The sequence below is a fragment of the Corylus avellana genome, chromosome ca7 (genome assembly GCF_901000735.1).
Source record: "Corylus avellana chromosome ca7, CavTom2PMs-1.0".
In the NCBI taxonomy this organism is placed as follows: Eukaryota; Viridiplantae; Streptophyta; class Magnoliopsida; order Fagales; family Betulaceae; genus Corylus; species Corylus avellana.
In genome coordinates this window covers 18,933,144-18,958,588 of record NC_081547.1, presented here as the reverse complement: position 1 = coordinate 18,958,588, position 25,445 = coordinate 18,933,144, and the positions used below count along the sequence as shown (strand labels likewise).

General features: G+C 37.2%; 1 protein-coding gene and 2 pseudogenes across 1 annotated transcript; 1 reads left to right on the top strand and 2 right to left on the bottom strand.

The window, feature by feature from the left end:
* Positions 1-5,525: 5,525 nt before the first annotated feature.
* LOC132187961 (uncharacterized) lies at positions 5,526-10,484 on the bottom strand (annotated as a pseudogene).
* A 2,413-nt stretch (positions 10,485-12,897) lies between these two features.
* On the bottom strand, positions 12,898-19,495 carry LOC132186794 (uncharacterized). The gene is made up of 8 exons (XM_059600856.1): positions 19,115-19,495; positions 16,162-16,416; positions 15,687-15,833; positions 15,435-15,533; positions 14,998-15,189; positions 14,670-14,789; positions 14,134-14,205; positions 12,898-13,393 (listed from the first exon to the last, which is right to left on the bottom strand). Exons 2-8 carry the CDS (start codon positions 16,375-16,377, stop codon positions 13,172-13,174), a joined length of 1,068 nt encoding a protein of 355 aa, XP_059456839.1. The 5' UTR covers positions 16,378-16,416; positions 19,115-19,495; the 3' UTR covers positions 12,898-13,171.
* Positions 19,496-21,926: 2,431 nt separating this feature from the next.
* Positions 21,927-24,439, top strand: LOC132187960 (uncharacterized; annotated as a pseudogene).
* The last annotated feature ends 1,006 nt before the right edge of the window (positions 24,440-25,445 follow it).

Here is a 25,445-nt window from a genome sequence, read left to right as displayed (position 1 = left end):
AGCCTTAACTTAAGCTTTTTTGAACCGTAATGTTTGGCCTTGTTTATAAAAGTATGTTTGTGACTGTATTTGAAAAATAGAGTTTTTAAGTTAAAAACTATTTTTTTGATAAAAGTTTCATTTAAGCTTTTGCCAAAAGTGTATTTTGTCATTTTTAGACTTTTTGAACCCTTAAAAGCGTTTTTAATTTTTTTATCAAATGGGGTGTACGTTTTTCTTCAAACAGATTTTTTCAGTGTTAAATATATTTTTACACCTCTCAAACGCACAACTAAACAAGTTCTAATCGAGACTCGAGCCTTCCGTACTGGATTTAATCTAATCTATCAGTTCCAAACAAAGACTATATATATCATGCAATTTTTTAAAGGGCTAAGAAGATATTTTGTGTGTTTTTTATGTTAATGTTGCCATGAAAGCACTGTTACTCAAGATTATCAATTGGTGTGATGGTAAGCACAAGGCCAATGAGCTTCTTCCAATAACTTACGAACAAAGACAACAGTTGAAACAATTGTTAATTGTTTTATTTATTTAACAAATGACAACTCATTAGAAAATCTTTCTTTGAAATGTAAATTTAGATTGTTTTATGTCAGACAGCACCTGCAATTACAGCCTCGGAAGAACCAAATCTGCAAAAATCGGTGGCATTTCTTTAATGTCATTTAAGACCTGATTTGAAGAGAGAAATCGGTGTGTGGCAGTTCCGTAATATCACAATAAATTGTGCCTCTTTCGGCATCACATCCACGTAAGCTGGATCATGTACTTTTTGTATTACAGGTTCCACCAATACAAATCTGCCAAGTAAGGAAAAATAACTTTTATCCTAAACCTTCTTATCCTAGACTTCCACGCCACACTATAGTAACCTACTAATCTTCATAGTTTTTTTTTTTTTTTTTTTACCCTAGCAGTTGGTTCCTCTATTTACAAGTGATAAAGAAATAGGGAAATGCTAGAGTGCAATATATTTATCACAATTTGTCCATATGAATCCTATGGGGCAATGAGCACATGGCCCATTTAGATTTGTTTATTATTCATTTTAAAAAAAATTTAAAATCAAAAAAAAAAAGAACTAATAAAAAAATTTAAAAAATACGACAGCCACTTTTAGCATTGAGGTGGCTTTGGCCACCCCCTAGGCCCTTGGGGGTGGGCCGGCCACCCCTATGCTAAAAGTGGGGTGGCTGCTACTCCTTGTATTTTTTAAATTTTTTTATTAATTTTTTTTCTATTGTGATTTTGATTTTAAATTTTTTTTAAAATAAATAAGAAACTAATCCAAATGGTCCATGTGCTCATTGCCACATATGATTCATATGGGCAAATTATGGGAAATATATTACATTCTAACATTTCCCATTTTTTAATAACCATATTGGAAAGGGATAACCAAAGTGTTTATATGTTTTTTTTCAATAGATATCACACTAAAAATATTAAATATTCATACTAATTTTCTATATTATAATTTATCTATTCTTCTTGCTTTATTTATATAAAAAAAAAAAAAAATCATATATGCTTATATGAATAAAGATTTAAACATATTTTAATGTATATGAATGAAACTAAAATACAGGCTCGTATGTTTTACGGGATTTTTTTGTTTTGTTTATGTGATTTAGTCGATGTTCGACCATTTTTTAAAGTGTTTTTATGCTTTTGAAAGCAAAAAAAAAAAAGGCACACATTTATTTGATTAATAAGCATAAATCAATCATAAATACTTTTGAAACACCAAAAAAATATTAAGCAATGCACCTTATGTGAGGATTAATTTGATTGCTTTAAAGGTTTAGTGAAAGATTTTGTTTTATTTTGTATTCATAAAAAAATATTTTGTTTAGTTTGCTTTGTTTTTTTTTAGAAAGTTTAGAATTATATATATTTTAATTTTCATTGAAATATAATGAAGAATTAGATGGGAATGCATTTAAATTTTAAAATTAAATTATAATGAAGAATCTCACACATAGAGCGGGTTATGTGCTAGTATATATAATGTTGTAATCCCAAAAGTAAAAAGCATTATCTAAGTAATTACCTATGATTAATAAGGACTATAGTGGCATTGTCTTGAAATAGTTCGTATAAATATTTTTGGTAAATGAGGTGTTTTTTTTAAGGGTTAAAAATAATATTTACATCTACCTTTGAAGGCACTGTGTTCAAATCTCAAGCACTGTCATTATCTTAAAAATAATCCATTTTGATGAAAACTCCAAACCTCGTGATTTGAATTTTCCCACAAATGAAAGAGTCAGAGGAAATTTAAATTATTAAAAAAAAAAAAAAAACTCTTATTCAATATTTACTAACATTAACTAGAGATTTGTAATTTTTTTTTTTTTTTTTTTTTAAGTCACAGTGAACACACTCAATCCTGATTTTGCAATGATATATATAGTAAACTTTAACTGTTTGGCGTTTGCTATATATATTTTTTTATTATTTAAATTTATATTATCACACCGCCCGTACTTTTATCCGACCAAAGTTCCATCACAAAACAAAAATTCCTAACAAATCACTAAAATGAAAATAAATCTTAATAGCTAAACAGAAAGAGAGAAAGAAAGGACACCTTCAAAGGGATTAGGTCCGCAAAGTCTGGCGTAGGTAGATATCCCTTTTCCCCAATTTCACCAAAGTTTCCTCATCAAACACTTTCTCCAATATGACTTGTATTTGTTTGAAAATCATAAGAAAATTGGAACCGTTTGTTGTAGAATGAGATGTTTACACTTTGTGGGTAAAAAAAAACTGAAAAAACGGTTATCTGATTTTTACAGTAATGGGTATAAATAACTGAAAAAGAAAACGGTTATTGTACCACCGTGGTTAAACACATGTTTTACATTTGATAGCAAAATAGGATGCCACTCGTCAAAATTTAGAGGTTCCTATCAAAAACTCCCATACTATATATAGATAAGATATCACAATTTTTACTGCAAGTCTCTTTATAATGCGAGCCATTCAATTGACATTACAACAGTTCACTTAAACACTCACACTAACAATGCCAACCATGCCACATCCTTCTACGTCATTTTTTTCCATAGAGACCCATGGCCATAGGTCTCTTACCAATAAGACCCACTGTTGTATTTATAACAATTGAGCCGGTCTCCTCCCATGGTTTGGTTGCATAAATTTGTTACAAATAAAGTGAGATAAAAATCATATAATCTTGAAGGTTGCATTTGATATATTAGAATGGCGATTCTCTAAAAACATGAATAAGTTACTATGAATATAAATAGAATGATCATTCATATCTCCTTGGGTAGCCAACCATCACAACCAAAAGCTCTAAGGAGTAAGGGTGATGTAAGGGAGATCACATCACTCCCACAAGGCACGAAGGGTGGCGTGATCACATCACTCCCACAACTCCTTAGGGTAGGCTTCGAGGGGCTCGAAGGGTGGCATGATCAAGCCAACCATCACAACCAAAAGCTCTAAGGAGTAAGGGTGATCACATCACTCCCACAACTCCTTAAGGTAGGCTTCGAGAGGCCCGAAGGGTGGTATGATCAACCCTGGTACCTACCATTGACGGTGGTCACATCCTTACAATTACCGCGCCATTAAGAAGATTACTTTTAGGAGAAACTTCACTTTGGGCCCCTAAACTACTACCACTTTTGACATGCCCCTCAAACTTCAAAACTTCTCACTTTGGATCATTGAACTTTCAATTTCTATCACTTTAGACCCCTCCATCAATTTTTGCTGTTAAAACTTTTAAAAAGACAAAATTACCCTTCAATTTTCTTTTTATTAAAAAAGAAAAAATTGAAAAAAATGAAAAAAATAAATAAAAAGGTTACGAGGTGGCCCAACCGTGGGTCACCTTGTGATTTTTTTTTTTTTTTTAATTTTTAATTTGACATAGTTGGATAAATTTCAAATTTTATAAAAAAGTTAGGGGTATAAACATCATTGTCTAACTTTTAACGTTTAAATCTAACAGAGGGGTCCAAAGTGATAGTAATTGAAAGTTCAGGGGTCCAAAGTGAGAGATTTTTAAGTTTGAGGAGGGCATGTCAAAAGTGGTGGTAGTTCAGGGGTTCAAAGTGAAATTTCCCCTTACTTTTAATAGTCGTAGTACCCCTGCATCAGTTTGCAAAGGTATTGTTGAAAAGATGGCATGACATTTTGCAATTTTCTATTTCAATAATAAGCTAATAAAGGAGACAGAAACAAGACGACTAATCCTCAACTTGACAATAATTAAGGCATGGCCCGTACCTCTCTCTGATAGGGTTCCATCTCCTTCTCCTCCCCTCATCTGTTGTTGCCTACCCCCTCCCCTTGCTCTCTTCTTTTCGTGAGCTAGTCTATTTACCTGAAGCCCCTTAGCTCCTTGGGCAGTGTTTTGTTTTCCTTCCCCTTCTTCTCCGCCTCTTTCCCCCCTTGCCCCGTTTTTTTTATTTTTCAGACTCCTGGATCAGCCTGGTCAAAGCCTGATCTACTGTCATTTGCCAGATCCATGTCGTCATGTGCCCCACCACCAGGTTCTCCGCCTTCATCTGAGTCCAACGCCACATGCCGCGGCTGTGTTCTCGCGTTCCGACCCATTTTCCCCTAGCAGCCTTCCTCTCCAACATGGTTTCTGCTTTGGAGATTTTTGTTTTTGCGTTTTTTATTTACTTGTTATCTTTCTATTTCTTGTTGTTCTGTTATTGTTGTGTTTGTTTCTTACTGTGTTTGGTATTTTGTTGTTAAGTATTTGCTTGTTTTGGCACACTTTGTGGGTGCCACTCATGGGAGATTCACTCAAACTATACCCCTTGTTATTTGAGTGCGCCGCCGATCTCCTCCGCGCCAACTTCGCCGTCCACCGTCCACTGTTGGGTCTTTTCTCGCATCCCCCACTGCGATGAGCTTCCAATGCCACCTTCCATTTCGGTTTCCGGTAAGCACGCGATTGGTTTTTCTTTTGGCTGCTGTCATTCGCCTAGTGTGCTATTTCCTATTGTTTTTTCCTTGTATTTTTTGGCTTCCTATTTGTTGTTTTTTTGGTCCAATTTTTCCTTGTATCTATTTTTGTTTCTTGTAATAAGGCTCTATCCTCCCTCTTGCTTGTTTCTCTGCGGGGTATTTACTTTTGGTCCAGACCCTTGGGTTGTGGATGTGAATGATATACTGGCTTTCGGGTCGAGGAGGATGAGCTTCGGCCTGGGGGTTCTCTGTTTTCAAGGCCGATGAATAAGAGCTACCTATGCATTGGATTGAGTCGGTCTGGTGCATATTTGTTATTATATCTGAATTATAGTCATGGGTTAGCGGATGCTGATGTCACTGTACCCTTAGCTTCGGCTATGATTTGCTTCAGAGCTTTATGCTCTGTTTGTGAGAGCTTTAGCTCGCGATCTTTTCGTCAATGAATGAGTATGGAATGTTTTCCCTTCCAAAACAAAAAAAGACAACTATAATTGCAAACAAAATAAAACAAAAATCATTCCAATTTTTCCTTTCTACATTCCTTTTACTCATTCGCTCCATTACTTCTCATCAGCATCCTTACCATCCTTGGCATCATCAGAGCCCTCCATTAAACCCATCTTAAACCTCTTCACATCCTCAACGGCTGCGCTCCTAAATAGCCCCACATCAACGGCCCCAAACACCATGTGATACTCGTGCCTCCAAAAATCATCAGGCCCATCGAACGGCATAGCGAAGCCGGCCAAGTAGGCCCCACCAGCTTTAGGCTCCACTGTAGTGACCCAAATAATTAGCAAAGCTTAGCTAGCTTAGTTAGAAGGTTAATTCGGGTTTTAGGTCACTAGGAACTGCTAGAGGGACATTTTGGAGATTTGGACTTTCGGACCGGACGTATGCTCTTGTCTTTAGTAGAGGACACACACATGAGGACCACCGGATGTATGCTGACAATAGTACGCCGTACTCTGCCAATAGCACACGGACGTATGCATGGGGACCACTAGACGTACACTGACAATAGTACGACGTACTCAGCCAACAGTACACGGACGTACGGTGGGGACCACACGAATGTACGTTACTTTTGGAATACCCCTTGAGTAATACCTGGACGTACGCCCTAATAGTACCCGGATGTCTGCTACTTTCAAAGAAGTTGGTAGCGCCCTTTGCTATAAATACCCCCTAACCCCCATTGCTCTCACACACTCATTTATGCCTTAGGCTCTGCGAAAATTCTCTTGTGAGTTTTGTGTGTTTCGTGGAGAAGGAGAGGTGATTCTTGAAGTTTCGCTTCAAAGAGGTAACATCCTTAAGTCTAACTCGTTTCTTAATTGTTATGTTGCTAGCTTAGTTATTGGTTTTGAGTTTCTAGCTAGGTTATGCTTTAATCTTGGCGGTTTAGTAGTTTATCTTGATTTAGCGTGTTTTGTATTGCATGGAGACATTATTTTCAAATAAGAGGTCTTAGAAACCCTTTTAGTAGCTTTAGAACCAGTTTGGAAGATAGGAGGACAGTTGAACCAAATGAGGTTCTACCTAAAACTCTCTGAGCGGACATACGGCCACAAGACTGGACATACGAGCCTTCTAGGCGAATGTATGGCCACGGGCTTGGACATACGGTCAGAAGCATTCCAGGGAACGCCGCTTTGGCCAGTCGTCCAATAGCCTCTATTTTGATGTTCTATGTTCGTTTTAGGTGGATTAGAACTAATAATAGGTCCTTTTTTAGTATTCGAGGTTATGGAGCCTCAAGGGAATTTTCTTAGTATTCGAGGTTGTGGAGCCTCAAGGGAATTTTAGTAGTTTATCTTGATTTAACGTGTTTTGTATTGCATGAAGACTTTATTTTGAGATATGAGGTCTTAGAAATTCTTTTAGTAGCTTTAGAACCAATTTGGGAGGATAGGAGGACGGTTGAACCAAATAAGGTTCTACCTAAAACTCTCTTAGCAGACGTACAGCCACGAGACCGGACGTACAAGCCATCTGGGTGGACGTACGGCCACGGGCCCAAACGTACCATCAGAAGCGTTCCAGGGAATGCCGCTTTGGCCAGTCATCCGATAGCCTCTGTTTTGATGTTCTATGTTTGTTTTAGTTGGATTAAAATTGATGATAAGTCTTTTCTTAGTATCGAGGTTATGGAGCCTTAAAAAAATTTTATGGAGGAGCCTTACGACTCGGCTGAGTACAAACTCACATAGATGCTTGTTGTTACTTTTCCCGCATTGCACATCTATTTTATATAAATCAAACATGCATATTTCGCAACTCACATGAAATACATTTTGGAACTACTATGAACTCTCTTTTTTGAAAACGTGTGTTGATTAATAAGATAACAATGAGACTTGTAAAAATATGCATGTAACAGACTGATGAAACTAATTGCATTGTATGACATGGTACACCAGTACGTGCCGTATAATGGCCATGGGCTTACTATACAAGTTAACTTTATGATCAAATGTATGTGTGGGCTTTGAATCCAATGGTTTCGTGGCAAAGACGGAGCCATTCCCTATGGATGGTCACTATAAGATGGACATCATTAGTAGTGCGGGCCACCCGAGGTTAGACTCGGTCGTGCCACTACTGTTATGTATGGTAGCTTACAATATCCGGGGCACCAGTATTGTATTACAAGTCCCTCGGGACAGCGTCAACCCTGTTGAGAAGGGGTAATATTTCGGGTGGACCATACGATTGAACTATTACTGTTACTCTATATTATAAGCATATATTATATCTATATCACATACATGATAAACTATCATAAATGTTGCATGTGCTTTATAAACAACTGAGTTCACTATTTAATGACGGGTACGTCATGTGCATTTATATTCACAAAGTCGTCGGACTTACCCTTGTATTATATCCTTTTTTTCTCCATATGTATAACTATGCTATTATAGTTAGTTTAGTAGAAGATGATTACCGCGAAGCATCCAAATATTGTGGAGGATTCGATTCGGGAGATGCTTGAGGACTTTTTGGAAGCTTAGGCAGGCACTCATGGTAACTAGTACTTTTGAGTTATGTTGTAGACTTAGTTGCCTTGATGTATGCTTGCATATTAAGGTATAGCATAGAACCCTTGTAACGATGATGTGTATGGTATGATTTCAGCTACCTTGATGTTCTTGGATAGATGCACTAGTTGTAATGATTAATGTTTATAAAATTTTAATACTTTTCCCTGCTTAATATCCTCTGTTTTCAACGAGTAGAGGTCCCTGAGTCTTGTTCGGAGTGTAATAAGGTTGGGAGACAAACCGTGAAATTAGTTACTAGTTAATTAATTTTCTGGGCGTTACAGTTGGTATCAGAGCAGTTGCTCTTCGAACCATAGGAATTGATCTATTAAGTTTTAGGTCTAGATTTATCAGAGCTTTTGGCTCTGCAGACTATAGGAACTGATCTATTAGGTGTTAGGAGATGATCTGCTAGAGCATAGGATTCATTTAATGTATACAAAGGACAGAGTTTTGAATCTTGATGATCTTAAGGATGTTGGATTTGAGGATCTTAGGAATTCGATATGGTATTGAAGTCAGGACTAGGACCGCTTTGATGATGCAACTTTGGAGATTATGTTGATCTGCACTAAGATAGTTACTTAAGGTCTTAAGCTTGGATCTACATTAGGACTTTGGTTAAGGTGGTAGTAGCTTAGGCCCTTAGTTAGGATAGGTTTGCGATTAAGTATGATGTTTTGAGCGAGACGCGACGTAGTGCTTCAAAGTAGGGGCTGATGATCGTTGTGAATGCAGAGATGTCACTACAAGATGTTATTGGGAGCAACGATGGTAAGAGGCCATCCCAACCCGATGGAAAGACGAGGAACATTCTGGACGCCACTCAAGCATTGAAAACTATGGCAAGTCTTCTAGTGGAGGCTTTGGTCAACATACGAGGAGAAGGGACTCCAAGTGGAATCAAGGGTTGCTCTTTCAAGGAGTTTTATGAGCATCATTTCCCTATATTTAAGGGGAACCTGAACTCTGGAGAAGCGAGGGATTGGCTTATGAACTTGGAGGAACTACTACGAGTTATGGATTGCATTGAGAAGCAAAGGGTTAAGTACATAGCCTATAAGTTCTCTGGAGAAGCAAGGTGATGGTGGTATGCTAAGAGGGACTCGCTAGTGACAGAATTAGGAAGCGAGAACGCTATTACATGGTACACCGGTACGTGCGGTATAATGGTCATGGGCTTACTATATAGGTTAAATTTATGGTCAAATGTATTTGTGTGTGGGCGTTGGATTCAATGGTTTTGTGACCAAGGTGCAACCATTTCCTATGGATGGTTACTATAGGACGGACATCATTAGTGGTGTGGGCCACCCAAGGTCAGACTCGGTCATGCCACTAATCTTATGTATGGTAGCTTACAACATCCGGGGTAATGGTGTTGTATTATAAGTCCATTGGGACAGCGCCAACCTTGCTGAGAATGAGTAATATCTCGGGTAAACCATATAGTTGAACTATTACTGTTACTTTATATTATAAGCATATATTATATCTATATCACATCCATGATAAACTATCATAAACTGTCAGTTTTTTATAAACAACTAAGTTCACTATTTAATGACGGGTACGTCATGTGCATTTATACTCACTAAGGCGTTGGACTTACCCTTGTATTATTTCCCTTTTTTCTCCATATGTATAACTATGCTATTATAGATGGTTTAGTAGAAGATGATTACCGCGAAGCATCCGGTTATTGTGTAGGATTCGATCTGAGAGATGCTTGAGAACTTATTGCAAGCTTAGGCAAGCACTCATGGTAACTAGTACTTTTGAGTTATGCTGTAGACTTAGTTGCCCTAATATATGCTTGCATATTAAGGTATAGCGTAAAATCCTTGTAACGATGATGTGTATTGTATGATTTCAGCTTCGTTGTTGTTTTTGGATAGATGCTCTAGTTGTAATGATTAATGTTTATAGAATTTTAATACTTTCTGCTGCTTAATATCCTCTATTTTAGAGGAATATAGATCCCTGAGTTTTGTTCGGAGTGGAATAAGACTGGGAGACGAATTGTGAAATTAATTGTCAGTTAATTAATTTCCGGGACATTACATCCACACCCAACACATCCTTCTCTGCAACCCTCATTATCTCCTTCACCTTCTTGTTCCCCGGGTCCCACAGGTACCCCATGCTGGCACCCAGATCCAACGTCCGCATTTGAATGCAGTCCACCCCATCAATGGCCGCGATATCTTTCACCTTCTTGACCCCCTCATCCACCTAGCACATGATCAGCGATCAGCAACTCGTCTGCATAATTACCCAAATACCCTTCATGATGTCGTAGCTCGAGGCCCTCACGACTGTGTGGGCTGAGCTGCGGATCCCATTGGGTGGGAAGCGACAATCCGAGATGTCCCACTTGGCGTCCTTTGGGCCTTTCGATCATGGGGAACATGATACCTTGTGGGCCGAGATCCAGGCCTTCTTGGCCCAGGTGAGGTAGCTCTCAGGCATAGGGGTGGCAAAATGGGTACTTGACACGACCCGATTACGACCCGCGGGTACCCATTACACGATTAGTCTATACACAGATACGACCCGTTTAGCTAAACGGGTAATCGGGTTTGACACGATTATGACATGAAAATAGCCGGGTAACCCGACACGACCCGACCCGTTAAAACCCTAAACTCTAAATTAAATAAAAAAAAAAAATTGTAATAATAATACATCAATACAGTTAATGCAAAAAATTGAGTTCCAAGATATTAAAGGTTTTAATAAAGGATAAGAAACCAAAAAAAAAAAAAAAATGGAAAGTGACCGTAATTGTACTCCAAAAGAAATTACTAAACTCATAATTTCACCTAAACTTAAAACAAGCAAGCATATTGACTAAGTTCATTTATTAAAATAATTTTTAGCATAAAGAAATTTAATTTTGCTCAAATTACATTCCACTAAAAAAGAATTGTGTATATTTCAACGCAAAATATAATATCTGTAATCTGTTGAAATTAAATGTCTCATAACAGAGATGAATTTTGCAAATCATTTGAAAAAAAAAAAATTAAGAGCATAAAGCAAGAAGAATGTTTTTAAATTAAAATCATTTAATTAAATATTTAAATATAAAAAAGGCCCTACCTAAATTTGTTTGTCTTAGGCCTCAAAATCTATTAAGTCGGACCTACTCGAGGGGTTGGCTTGGTTACTAGTAAGCCACTTGGCCCTCATCGATACCTCATAAAGCATAAAGTCTAAGTAGGGACAAAACTAAAATTTCTATTTCAAAATGATCAAAATATGAAAGAGGGGTAAAATGTGTCAACATTTCCATCATGGCAATAAAGAAAAAGATAATAAAAAAAAGCTAACAAAAACAAAATAATAAAGAAAAAAGAAACAAAACTCAAAACTACATCATCAATAGATTCATTACAAATTAGGTTTCCATAGGCCATTATGCCCGGTGTTTTCCACTTGAAGTCTTGAAAGATCCATGATCCATCCCATGTAATCAAAGATATGAATTATGAAACGCTACAAATATGCTCATTTTTTTACTTCTTTTTTCTTTTCCTTTTTTTTTTAAATATTTTTTTTTAACCGGGTCTGGTGGGTACCTGTTAGACCCAGTTAGTACCCGCCAGACCCGAACAGTAATTGGGTCTAACGGGTACCCACCAGACCCGAACAATAATCGTGTCTGGCAAGTCGACCCGCCAGACCCGTCGGGTAGACCCGCCATACACGAAATTATCCGGGTCTTAAACGGGTAGACCCGATTAATACCCGAACTGGATAAAGCCAAACCCAATACCTGTTTTTTTGTGTCGGGTTCGCAGGTCGTGTCAAAATTGCCAGTCCTACTCAAGCAGTCGGAGGATCGCGGGCGTGCGCAGAGGCAGGAGAGCGCGTTGAAGATGCCACCAGGGCCATGCTCCATGTCTACGACGACGAAGTCGTAGCCGGCGATCTTGGCAAATGTGGGGGAGAAGCTGAGAAGGAAGAGGCCATAGAGGGTCTCGCCATTGTGGAGACAGGATTTGAGGGTTTCGGGGGTGAAAACAGGATTTAAGGGTTTCGTGGGTGGCAATTGGAGAGATCTGGGGGTGTGGTGGCAAGGCTTTGGGATTTGAGAGGGGTTAGGGTTTTGAATGTAGTGGTGGTGGTGATGGGGTATTGGGTTTTGAAAGGGGAAATTGTTAATTTGGAGGGATTGTTGTTGAAAGTGAAGGACTTTGTTCTATGGTTGAGAGAGTGGAGGTGGAGGGACAAGTGAGAGTAGCCATGGGTGTTCCTTTGGAGCATCGGAATCTCTGAGAATGTTCAGTATTTGAAGACAACAGTGGCGAGGGTTTGACACTGTAAATGGTAGACTTTTTCTTTTAAATTGGGTTTAGGGGTTTGACTTTAAAAATATTTTTTATATTTAATTTGCAAAAATAAAAAATAAAAAAATTGACGAGAAATGTGGGAGATCAAAGTTTATTTTATTTTTTTAATTAAATTAAGATGGAAGAAATATTTTTAATTTAGTCTATTAAACTAACATCCCAACATGTAATAATGCATGTGAAAATCACATGGTTTACAAAATAAATGTCAATTTAATAGAATTGATTAAAAAACTTCCTTTAATCTAATTTGGAACAAGACTTTGTCTTATGCGAAAAATGATTTTGGTAAGAAAGTCCAATTGATGAGCAAGAACCTCCAATTGCTTAGGGGTCTCACTCTATCCCACTTGGTGAACGAAATCTCATCTCCTTTTAGAATTTTATTTGGAAAGTATTTGTAAAATTGAATGCTAATTTTTCTTCTTCTTTTTTTGTTGGTATTTTTTTTTTCTTTTTGTATTTTTCAAAACTGTTAGGCAAACGATGCGTTAGATGGACGGCTCTGATGATGCTGAGCACCAGAGTGAACGAAAGTATGAAACCTCTCTATTGGGATTTTACCACCGTTCTCGTTTTACAGTCACCAGTAAAAAAGAGTTAAAGAAGAATGACAGAAAATAATACATGATAAAGAAGATTCTGTTTCTGTGAGAAGAGTTGATCACAATGACCAAGAAAATCACACATATGTCTAAATAGTCTTGTATGGGGGATTGCAATCTAAACAACATCTGAAAAGTTCACCTGGGGCTATAAAATTTTGGTGCCCAAGTCATAAGCAAAATTGCTCTTCTTCGGTTAGAGCTTCAAAGCAGCTTTTGCCATGGCCAGAGCACCCTCATGGCTTTGATTTCCACCAATAAACCCACTCATGTGGACAAAAACACAACCAGGAATACCTGCCTCCCTCGACAGTTCATCCCTAAGACCTCGCCATTGAGCAGGGAGAGGCTTTCTGCTCTCAAACCTATCAGGAGCTACTGCCACCGCCTGCACTCTCCAAGATTTGCTCCTGTCATCCTGGACATTGTGTTGCAATAGGTATATTCAGAACTCTCAGAAAAATATATGCCATATGGAGATATATGGGAAACTTATATAAAATGAGATTGGTAAACAACATGACAGACGTTGAAAAAAAAAAACTAGGGTTGGAGACAATAATCTGATGTCCTTGTGATATAAAGTAATTAATTTAAGCAGAACAACGGGAGACAAACTGGCCCCAATACAGACCAAGTTGATGATAGTTAACAAAATATCATTGCCTCTCTCTCTCTCTCTCCCTCTCTCATCATTGCGCAACTGAGAATTAACTCCATATTGAACTGGGTATGCTTAGAACTTATCATAGCAACCTTTCGTTTAAAGCTAATTGCATTTGTTTCTTATTGCATACGACCAAAGAATCAGGAGACTCTACAAAAGTTGTCCTCTGGACCGAAGAGTGCTGGAAATACCTATCTAAGCTTTTTGGCTGAGATCAAGAGAAGTGTAGAAAAGCACTAGAACACTAACAAGCAAACAAATCCCCCAAACTTTATTCACATGCATATATTCTCATGATAGATAATTTATTTCCTTTGGAAACATAAAAGAGTTCCTCTCTCTCTTTTCAAAGCTTGAAGCTCCAAACTTTACAGGAGAAGAAAAATGATATGAAAAATTATCATGCTACCTGATCTACTTAGGCAAAATACATCCCACCCGTCTGAAGGACCCAAAAAAGGATAAAAATTGAAGAAGATATATATAACTACCTGATAAAGAACATATTTGATGGGAGGGTCAATTTTCATCTCCTCCTCAAGCTCAAATAAGTGAAGCTTCCACTGTAGGGCGAAAAATCACATTAACACTTCTGAAACATCAAGTATATCATTGATAGACATTACAGTTTGCCTAATATAGTAGTTGATATCCAAAGCAGCATCCTTTTAATCAAGAAAATCACATAACATTTTCTGAACGAGAATAAAATTGATGTAGATATGGTTACCGCAATATAGAAGCTGATATCCTAAACAACATGCATTCATTCAAGAAAAATCAAAAGCAATTCAATTGCACTGGTTATTAAATTTCTCTACCATTACCAGATTAAAAAACTGTGACACGAAATACAAAGAATTATAGAAATTCAAACCTATATTAGAGAAGAAAAGGACAGAATTGGAGTATTAGAAAGATCAAAGCAATGAACAACCGACAGATCATTGCATATGGATATGAAGTAGCTTTAGACTAACGGCATTCCATACCATAGGACAAGAGGGAGATAAGTATTGCAACTTACAGGACAGAATGTAGATAAAACCATAATTTCTCCACTAGGATCAATATCCTGTCTTGCTGCAAGACACTCCATTACAATTGACCGTGCTGGTAACCACGATTTTGCATGAAACCGAACACTCTGAAAGTTGAAAAAGGTTGTTATATTGTATGCATAAACGCACACACAAAATAATAATAATAATAATAATAATAATAATAACTATGACCCCTTTAAATCCTTATACCCTAGTGGGTGGCTGGCAAAGTAAATGTGTTAATGGAAAAAAAAAATAAAAAAAAAATAAAAACAAATTCATAAACATCTATCAACTATGAGAAATCCTCACATCTAAAAACTCACTGCCAGCCAGAGCCATTGCTCGTTGAAAGGCCTCATTCTCTTTCTCAGGTGATTGATCAGGTTCTATCCAATCCAAATTTAATTTTCCAACTCTTGAAGATAAGTGCGTATTATTCACATATCTCGGAGGCTTGTCTGTATCATACCGATTTATCCCATTGTCGACAGCATCAATTGCCTGCAAGCATAAATAAAAAATTTACAGAAATCTCATTAACCACCAGTTATGACCTACAAGAATTCAACATAATTGAAGCCATCTTTAATGATATATCCAAAAATATTAGACTGTTTTAGAAGTCAGTCAAAGCATCCAATGGACATCTTTATCTAAGAAACCGAGGAAGTAACAAAAAACTATATTGGAAATAACCTTATCTCATAAATGCACAGCAATACCACCAATGTGTAAGAAATTAGTACCTCCATGAAGCTCTTGTATACAGCCAAAAATAAGCGATGCACATTCGGGTGATCCTCATCAACTCGAAGCTCCTTAGCTATTATCTCCTTTCCAAAATGCTAAATACCAACAACAACAAAATAAACGTAAAATTCAAAAATGCGGCCAAATCATTAGTCAAATAACACTAAACCAAGTTGTGTTAGATGCATATCATGCATTCATTTACCACATGTAAACCATCCATATGCGCTTTTGAACAGAGAGATTACCTTGTAGACAAGACCAGCACTACTGAGCTTTGTGGAGAAGCAGTGCCCAAAAACCTCTTCAAACCCTTTCTGGTGATGATCATACCGGTCCCGAGTTGGATCATACACACCCCCAACATCAAGAACAGCATCGAGACCCTCCAACACCTACAAACCTCAAAACCATTTCTTTAAAAAAATAAATAAATAACAGTAAAAAGTCAAACCTCAAACCACATAAATCTTCGAACAAAATAATGCTCCATTTAGTTACTGACTGAAAACCCACCAAGCTAATGAATTTTATGAAAATACCAGAACAGCAAGTTTGACAAACACCCTATTTGCCAAAAGACTCCAATTTTTTTTTATAAGTAATGTTTTAAGCCCCGCCACCCCCCCACCCAAAAAAAAAGTCCAACTTTTTTTTCAATTTGCTTTTCTTTTCCCACCATTTTCTCAGAAGCCAAACAGTAAAATGTTTCGGGAAACAAACCTGGTCATCGCGGGTGCGAACGATCTCGGCGTTGGAAAACTTATCGGTGAGGCGAATCATGAAGCAGCCGAGGGCCTCGTCGCAGTGGAAGCTCCCGTTGTGGGTGCCCACGCGCTTCAAAGGTTTCAGGGGAGCATTGGTGGCCATGAGAGGACGAGTGAGGTGCTTGTGGAAGGTGAAAAGCCTCTGATTAAACCCTCGGGTTAGCGCAAGCATGCCTTAGATGAGAACCTCTTGGATAGGCATCGTCCACTTCTGTTTGACCAATAAAACCCCCAACTTTTTCAGCTTATTTTTTCTTAAAATTTTAAGCATTATTTTTAGTGAAATAATGACTTTATTATATTTTATACTTTCCTATTTTAAAAGGACTATTTCATTTCATTTACAATATTTAGTTTAGGAGAATGCTAGGTGTTCTCCGGCTGTTCTTCTCATGTCCTCATGATCTTATGTGGAAATTATTTTATAAAAAACAAAAGAGAAGGATGCTCTTATTTCTCTCACTTGGTTTTTATAAAATAATTTCCACATAGGACGAGGAGGACACAAGGAGAACAACAGGAAAACACCTAGCATTTCCCGTTAATTTTTTTAAAAACCATTCAATTTCATTTATCATTAAAATGATATATGAGTTAAATGTAATAAAAGTTCACCCTACTCCCTAGCGAGGATGCAATATATACGTATATAAGACAGTTTTCTTCCAAAATGCATGTCGTTTTCTTACATGCTTTTTGATGCATGTCTTTAATAGATTAGGATAGATAAAATTTCACCAATCCAATTTAATGTGTCAATTGGGATTGTCACGTCAAATTTATAACATATTTGTTAGATAAAAATGTAATTACATTATTTTTGTCTAATGTCTAAAATGAATAGTTACAATTGAAGAGTCAGTGAGTCTGTTTGTTAACCCCTCTTGCACTGTAGCTTTTTCCATGGCACTGTAGCTTCAACACAACAAGCGTAGCAAGTGGGCAACAGGCATGGCCTTCGGTCAAGCTACCGTATCCTGCGTATTGGGGTTCGTGCTAGCATTTGCCAAACACCCCCATGACATTGTTTGGCAATGGACAGTAAATTTAAATTTAGCCAGTTGCTGTAGTGGATTGGATGTAAAGTTGGTGTCTGAAGCATTGAGCCAAGTGCTTGGCAAGAAAGAGGCGTGCAATGGCAGGGAGTTGTTTGGGTTACAAAATTCGGGTATTTCTCTTTAGATGGGAGTGAGAGCAAGAGAGATAGAGAGGGTTTTTTTTTTTTTGGAATGCAAGTGAGAGAAAGAAGACAGTGAGAGCATTTTACGAGAGAGACACTCATTGGAGAACCTAGTAACCACGCTGATGCAGATGGGCATTGCTGTTTCATTGATGGGAAATTTGCAGAGACGATGCGATGTTGCAGGTTCTTGGTCGCCGATGTATAAGGGAAGAAAGTTAATAAAATGAGCGGGTGGGAAAGTAAATAATATGGCGGGGGGAGAGTAAATGTGCGTTGGCTTGAAGAGAAAATAACTCAAACAACTCCCTGCCATTGCACACCTCTTTCCTGCTAAGCGCCTGGATCAATGCTTCAGACACTAGCTTTACGTTCAATCCGGCCGCTACAATAACTGGCTAAGTTTAAATTTGTTTTCCGTTGCCAAACGGTTCCTGTAATTATCTATAACTTAATTTCTTACGAGCATAGTATTTTAGTCCTATTCCAATAAGGAGGTTTACTCCACTATAGGTTAATAGTAGTATTTTAGTCCTATCCTATTTAGGAGACTTTCTCCACTGCCTTGTAGGTCAAGTAAGGAGATTCTCTTTTATTTTCCTAGTCTAGGTAGTATTACTTTTACAAATCCTAGAGAGATTTGACCTAAATTGTAATTCTATTTAAACCCACGTTTGGGGTGCAATGAAGAATGCAAAAGTTAATTCTCAAACCTAGTGTTTGGAGATATAGGAACCTCATATTTCCTACCGCGAATTATTTAGCAAAAATAGGTCGGAATAAGAAGCAAGATCCTGCTTCTTTTACGGTTGACAGGCGAATTATACGCTCAATTGCGAATTCTCGTAACATAATTTGATCTAGCAGTCGCACTACATCTAATCCCAAAGCTAGCATGTCATTTAAAAAATTTAGACAATTTTTTAAAGAGTTTACTTAGCCATTTTAATTTAAAATGCATAATTCGTTGTGATACTCTAAATACACCCCCTTGGGTACTAGGGGTGTCAATGCGGTTAAGATTAGCGGTTATTGGCAAAAATCACTAACCGTAACAGCCTTAATGGTTAACAAATTTCACTAACCGCAACCGGTAACCGCTAGGTTAGCGGTTAGTAAAACATGTAACCATCCGCTATAACCGCTTTTTCAAAATTGGACTTTTTGAGCTTTCTCAAGATAAACATATAACCAATTTTCACTTTCAAAGTAAACATTGCATTTCTATCACCATAACTGGAAAACAAGAAGTTCTTGCTAGAGGTTCACTTTCGAAGTTAAAACAAAATCAGTTCAATTGAAGAGCATTCCTGAACTAGACGATGTTCAGGTTTCCACTCCTAGAAAAACCCAGTTTAGTTTTCAAGCCTTCGTGTATGAATACTACGTAAGAGGACCAAAAAGGCAAATTATCAGACAGCAAATGGGATTTCTAGTGTTAATTGCACCATATATCTTCCATCTGTGACTGATTAAATGGTACAATATATTTACCTAATTGCATGCAAAATAAAATAAATCAAGAAGATTGAACAATGAACCATCTGTATTTTCGAGAATATCAAAACCCATACAATTAATTTCCTTAACATCCACTCAACATCTAAACCCTAAAAACCCAAATATCTTCAACTTAATATAAACAAACCAAACTTATAATCCAACTTAATATCAACATCTAAACCCAAACCAAACATATAATCCAAAGAAATCGATGAGAAATTTGGACCTGCTAGAAGACGGTGCGAGACGAGTGAGAGACACTGAGACAGAGACGGAGACGAGTGAGAGTCGAGAGTCGAGAGTCGAGAGACAGTGAGACAGAGACGGCTGCGAGACAGAGACGGCCGAGGGGCTGCGCCGCTGTGAGACAGTGAATCTTTCACTTTGTGAGACAGTGAGAGTCGAGAATGAGGGATTGAGATTTTGAGAGAACGACGGAATGCGAGGCAGGGAGGGACTTTCAGAGAAATGAGAGAATGGCTGGAGCCCGACGCCGGGGAATGAGAGAACAAGGGATTGAGAGGCAGGGAGGGTTTCCTCTTATTCTCCCTCCAAACCGTTTTGGTGTTTAACACCAAAGCAGCATGTTTTGGTCCTTTTGGAAGAATAGGATTCTCTACCTTCCATTTTGGACTGACTCAATAATATTCAGTTAATCAAAAAGATCTATTTGGAGAGATTTTGGGGTCATAAATAAGACGTATGTCCTATTAATATAAATAATAATAAAATATTATTTATATTTTTAAAATAATTAAAAATTAAAATAATAAAAAAATATAAAATATTTTAAAAAAACTAAGGGGTGTCAAGCCACCCCCCTAAAGGGTGTGGACCACCACCATTAGCTTGAGGTGGCCCCACTCTAGGTGGCGGTCACGAGGTGGCCAAAGCCACCCCATGTACCACAGGGTGGTCAGGCCACCCCAAAAAACAAATTTTTTTTTCTTTTTTTTTTAGTTTGGTATTGGGGATGGTAGAAACCACCCTATGGGCCTTGGGGTGGCATCGGCCCACCCAATTTGTGTATGGGGTGGCCCCGACCCCACAGCATTAGCAACAGTGGTCCGACCACAAACCCTAAACAAATTTTTTATAGTTTTAGTTTGGCCGTTGGGGTGGCCAGAACCACCCCATTGAGCCATGGGGTGAAATTTGGCCGGTGGCCAATACAATTATTGTAATAGGAAACCACCCTGATATTGTGTGGGACACCCCTTAGTTTTTTAAAAATATTTTTTACTTTTATTGTTTTAATTTTTAATTATTTTTAAAATATAAATAATATTTTATGATTATTTATATTAATGGGACATATGTCCCATTTGCGCTAGGATCTCTCTAGAGAGATTTTGGCTTTTAACTGGATATTCTCCGGTTCATTTTGAATGTTTTATTCCTTTATATATATATATATATATATAAAGGAAGACGATTAGCGGTTATTAACCGCTTTGTCTTACCCCTAAAACCGCTAACCGCAATCGTCCTAAGCGGTTAGCAGTTATAATAGCCCCGTTTGATTAGTCCTATAAGTAACACATTGTTTAATCCAATATCATTTACTTAATTTGATATTATACGAATCACATTATCATTATACATTAATAATATGATTAACTTTAATAAGTGTTCGAATTGTCATTGAATCATATGATGTATTGATCTTATGCATTTATAACATATATGGACTTATAAGTTTATAACATACATTGAAACTAAGTCTCTAGATACTTAATTCTTGTATAAGTATGAACTTGCATACTTATGACTTATGAGTTATGTCATATTATATAGAGTAAATATATCTAAAGTCCTTGGGTCACCGAAATTTTTTATCTCTCTAAGTTTTTTTTTTTCGAAAATTTACTCCCTAAGTCAATCGAAATTCCAATAAAATCCCTAACGTCAATTTTTTTTTAATTGTCGTTATATTCTTTAAAACGCATCGTTTTGCCACATCAGCATAATAATTTTTTATTAATTTAATTTTAAAAAAATTTAAAAAGAATATAGTAAAAAAATCTTAAAAAAAAAAAAAAAATTGAAGGGTGGGTGGGAGTCACCCAGAGCCACCCCCGGCAGTATGGGCAAACCACCCCGGGGTGGCAGGCCACCCACAAGCCACCCAGGTGGTTTGGGGTGGCCCGCAAGCCACCCCTAACCACCCAATGGGTGGTCACGAGCCACTCCGCAGGCCACCCCTAACCACCCAACCCCTCAATGGTTTGGGGTGGCCTGCACAAGGGTGGCTTCCGGCCACCAGAAGCCACCCCTTCCATTTTTTTTCAAAAAAAAAAATATATTAATTTTTTTAATTAAATTAATAAAAAATTATTATGCTGACATGTCAAAACAGTGCGTTTCAACCAATCTAACGGCAATTAAAAAAATTTGATGGTAGAAATTTTTTTGGCATTTCGATTGACCTAAAGAGTAAATTGTCGAGAAAAAAAAAAAAAACAACTTAGGAAGATAAAAATTTTGGCGTGTTGACCCAAAGACTTTAGATATATTTACCCTATTATATATGTATAATTTGTTATTATATAATCAGATAATTTAATGATCATGTGATATAATCATATAAATTATAGTGATAATATATTAATACTCAAATTGTGATTTAATGATCAATTGACTATGTTATATGTATAAATATTATTATAATTATAATTATAATAATATATTAATAGAAAGGCGGTTAGCGGTTAGTAAACCCAATAACCGCTAACCGCTAGGCGGTTATAGCGGTTAGCGGGCGGTCAAAAAACCGCTCGCCTTGACACCCCTTGGTACCCACCTCAAAACAACACAAATTTTTATTACTCAAAGCAAAATGAAGGAACATAAATATCTCAAAACTTGTGTTCGTTGTCTTTGAAACGTGAAAAAGGAGGATAAGCAAACCCATTTTTGTTCCTTCTCCAAACCCCAACACTCTCTTCTTTTCAAGAAAGTTTTCCATCACATCACCCACCTTCCGCGGAGTGTCTTCTTTTTCTTCTTCTTCTTCTTCAAGGTCTCGGCTCGTAATCATGAAATGCAACAGCTTGGTGGAGAGTGGTAATCTGAAGGATGCATTGGCGGGTATAGTGGACGAGCGAGTACAGGAGTTGTTGAACAGAGAAGAGAACAGGGGTTTGCTTGATGGGTTGGAGAAGGCGTCGAAGAGGGTGGAGATGGCCAAGAGAGAGCTTGCGGATATTGAAAAACAAGAACTTGAGGCGAAGCTGATGAGGGAATACGTTAACCAACTTGAGAGCAAAGCTTCCAAGGTCTGTCACATAATCCAATTATGCTTATGCTTCATTTTGAGGACATGTTATGATTTCCTTATGTTGAAGTAATGACTAAAGAGTAAGAATTAGACATTTTGGAGGATTTTCATTATGCGGGTAATATAAATTTAGACAATTTGTTGTATATTTCTTATATGTTATGTTGATGTATAGTTTCTGAATGGTGACGTGGCACGCCTTCCTTGAAGCGTTGTTGTGTCCGAGGAGGTGTCGGGCTGTAAGATAGCAAACAACGGGATCAAAGCTACCGGCAGTTGCTCCGGCAGGGAAGCTCTAATGCCTAAGTTAGTATTTTGAGTGAAGAGAATATAAGCAACAAAGAGCTAGAGAGCAAGAGTTGCGATTACCTCAAAGTTGAGCTGTGACTTGCATGTTATAGGCATGGAGTAATTTTTTGTTCCTCGTACGTTTCAGCCCCCATATCCCTGAATACTTGCTACACAGTTATTGGCGAAGGATATGGGTTGTTAGTTATTCCGTGATCTTAGGGGCATCAGATCGTGAGATCAGCAGTTTTGCCTTGTTGGCGCTAAATAGGGATGCCTGAGTATTTCTCGGGCACACGTCTTTGCGTTTAAACATTAATAGCTTATCCATATTCTGTTGAGAGTAGATAGTTATTTTAAATATGAGAGATAAGACTACCCCTTTTGTATAGGGATAATATATATCTATTATGTGAGATGACCGATCTAACCTCGGCATAAGACCATTATGCCCCCCTAAACCGACTAGCCCTCGGTCTAGGCTAACCGAGCCTTCATGTGGGCTTAGTCTTAGCGAGTTTATTCATCAGATTTGGCCCTGGGGTATGTTGGGCCTTACATGGCCGATCTATGACCCAACATGTTATATGCTGAGATTTAATTTATTCTAGACATTATGGGTATCTTTTGGTTGTAGTAAAACCAAAATCTGCATGATGCATAGTGAAACTTATTCGACACCTGAATGAAGTGGTCTGAGTTTGCTTGTATTAATATTTAGATTTAGGGTTTAGAAGAGGGTTTTCACTCTAATGTCATGCTTTGGAGAATCAGGACTCCTATATCATTCAATCACTACCTATATAGTTTTTTTTTTTCTTAATTTATTTTTAATTTTTTTTAATGGGTAGTTCAATTTACAGTGGAGTGAAGATGGAACAATTTTGAACCTTGTGTCCAAAAGATTATTGAAATTAGACGGTTTTGAAACAATTTGATTTTGCCTTATCATCACAAGCACATGCATTCCCTATTGTGGGGGATTTGTCTTTTTCGTGCAGCGGAAGCCAATGTAGGGACTTTGGCAAATTTCAACCTAACAGGCTACCTTGTTTCTTTGACAACTCTTTGTTTGAATCCTTGATTTGAGTTGCTGAGAAACTTCTTGTTACTAATGATGTTCAATGCTATGCACAATTAAGATTGCAAAATGTCAAAGGGAGATATTAGAAGCAGGAGAAAAGGTTAAAGAAGCAAAGCGCTCTCTAGCACTAAATGTGGATGGATTTGAAGATGGAGATGCTTTTGTTGAGAAAGAAAGCAAAGAAATTCACAAAAATGAGGAGAGATTGGAGTCCATAAAAGCAGGTTTTATTTCTACCCTAGTTGGCACCCTTGTAGGGCTGCCCATCTCCTTCACTCAGGTGACAAGCAATTCTCAACTCATACTTCCTGCAGCAATTAACTTTGTCAGCTGCGCCCTGTTTGGAGTTACATTTCGATATACAATAAGAAGAGACTTGGATAATGTTCATCATAAGACAGGTACATCTGTAGCTTTTGGCTTTGTTAAAGGTATGAAATATAATTTAGTGTAAAAGTAACCAATAGGGCAGGGTTTCAAGCATATCAACACAATAATGAAATGAGTAATGTTATTTAGTAGACTGTTATGCTATCATACAATTGGAATGATGTGAACAAGTGTTGATTTTCATAGTCGCATCATCAAGTTGTATAGTAATCGTACAACAATCTATTAGTCTATTGAATAGGAGAGTATTACTCTAATGAAATTCTATGATTTTGGAAAACTTTTGTACTTTCAGGTTCTGGTATGAAAATGAATGCAGCTCTTTCCATGCTGGCCAGTGGACCACCTTTGGAACTGAATACTAGAAGATTCTTCTCACATGCTTTTGATGGAGCTGTATATGTGTCTAAGAATCTTCTTCTTTTGTTTTTGTTGTTGTTGGTCTAGAGTATTGTTTTAAGATGAGGCTACTTAGTCATTTTCCTATCAAAAGATCAACTTCAAGGTGATCACATATACTAGTGCCATATTTTCGAGGCGATAATACATTTCCATGTCCTAGTTCAAGCTACAATGTGTAATATATATGCAAAGAGTAATACTATTGTTCACACCTATTTCAAACCTATTTTCGTGGTGTGTTTTTAGTAGTTCACCTTTTTTTTAGTAGTTGACGTGAGAAATTATTAAAAGTACGTCATGTCAGTTGGTGTGCAATGAGTGTGAAAGAGTAACATTATTGGAACAAGATCCTCTCCAGTTCAAATGAACTGGAGAATATCCGGTTAGTTATGTTTTAGGGGTATTTTTGTATTTTCACTTTTTGAGGGGACAAAAATACCCCTCCACTATAACTAACTGGATATTCTCCAATTCAAATGAACTGGAGAAGATCCTAATTCAACATTATTCGTATACTAAATTTATGTCTTAGGAAATGTGGTACTCATTTATCATTCATTGTAATTGTGGTTTTGATTGTTGATCAGTTTCCTTCACCCATTTGACCAAATCTCTCTGCTAACAAACATGTCTATGTTTAAGCCCAAACCTAGAATCTGAAGTTAGCTGACTCACATCAGATCTTGCTACATTGGAGAACTAGGAGTAATTGAATTAGGCGGTGTAGGCCATAGCTGGTGATTTTTGGTTATGGCCTAATGTTACTGTTTGATTGAAGGATTAGAATAAATCTTGGGTTGGAATCCCAAGATTTGGCAATGGATTACCTGAAGATTTTCTGAAGTTCAAGTGTTAGAATATTTTATATATTATTCTAGGGTATATTGTCTTTCCTATTAGGGTTTATTCCCTACCCTAATTAGTCTAGGGTTACTTGCCTATCACTCATAACCTCTCTATAAATACAGACATTTGTATTCATTCATATAACACGACTCAATACAATTTAGTCCTTATGCTTCAGCTTTCTCTCTCTTCTCTCTCTCTCTCATTCTTCCGCTTGCAATATATTTTAAATAATATATTTAACATGGTACCAAAGCATTTCAACAT

What these genes read in the sequence shown, in the direction of transcription:
- LOC132186794 (XM_059600856.1), bottom strand. Translation starts at nt 16,377, where the DNA reads ATGCTTGCGCTAACCCGAGGGTTTAATCAGAGGCTTTTCACCTTCCAC. An exon ending in GTGCTGGTCTTGTCTACAAG is followed by an intron (nt 15,534 to 15,686) that starts GTAATCTCTCTG and finishes GTTGGTATTTAG; the next exon opens with CATTTTGGAAAGGAGATAAT. An exon ending in TATACAAGAGCTTCATGGAG is followed by an intron (nt 15,190 to 15,434) that starts GTACTAATTTCT and finishes TTATGCTTGCAG; the next exon opens with GCAATTGATGCTGTCGACAA.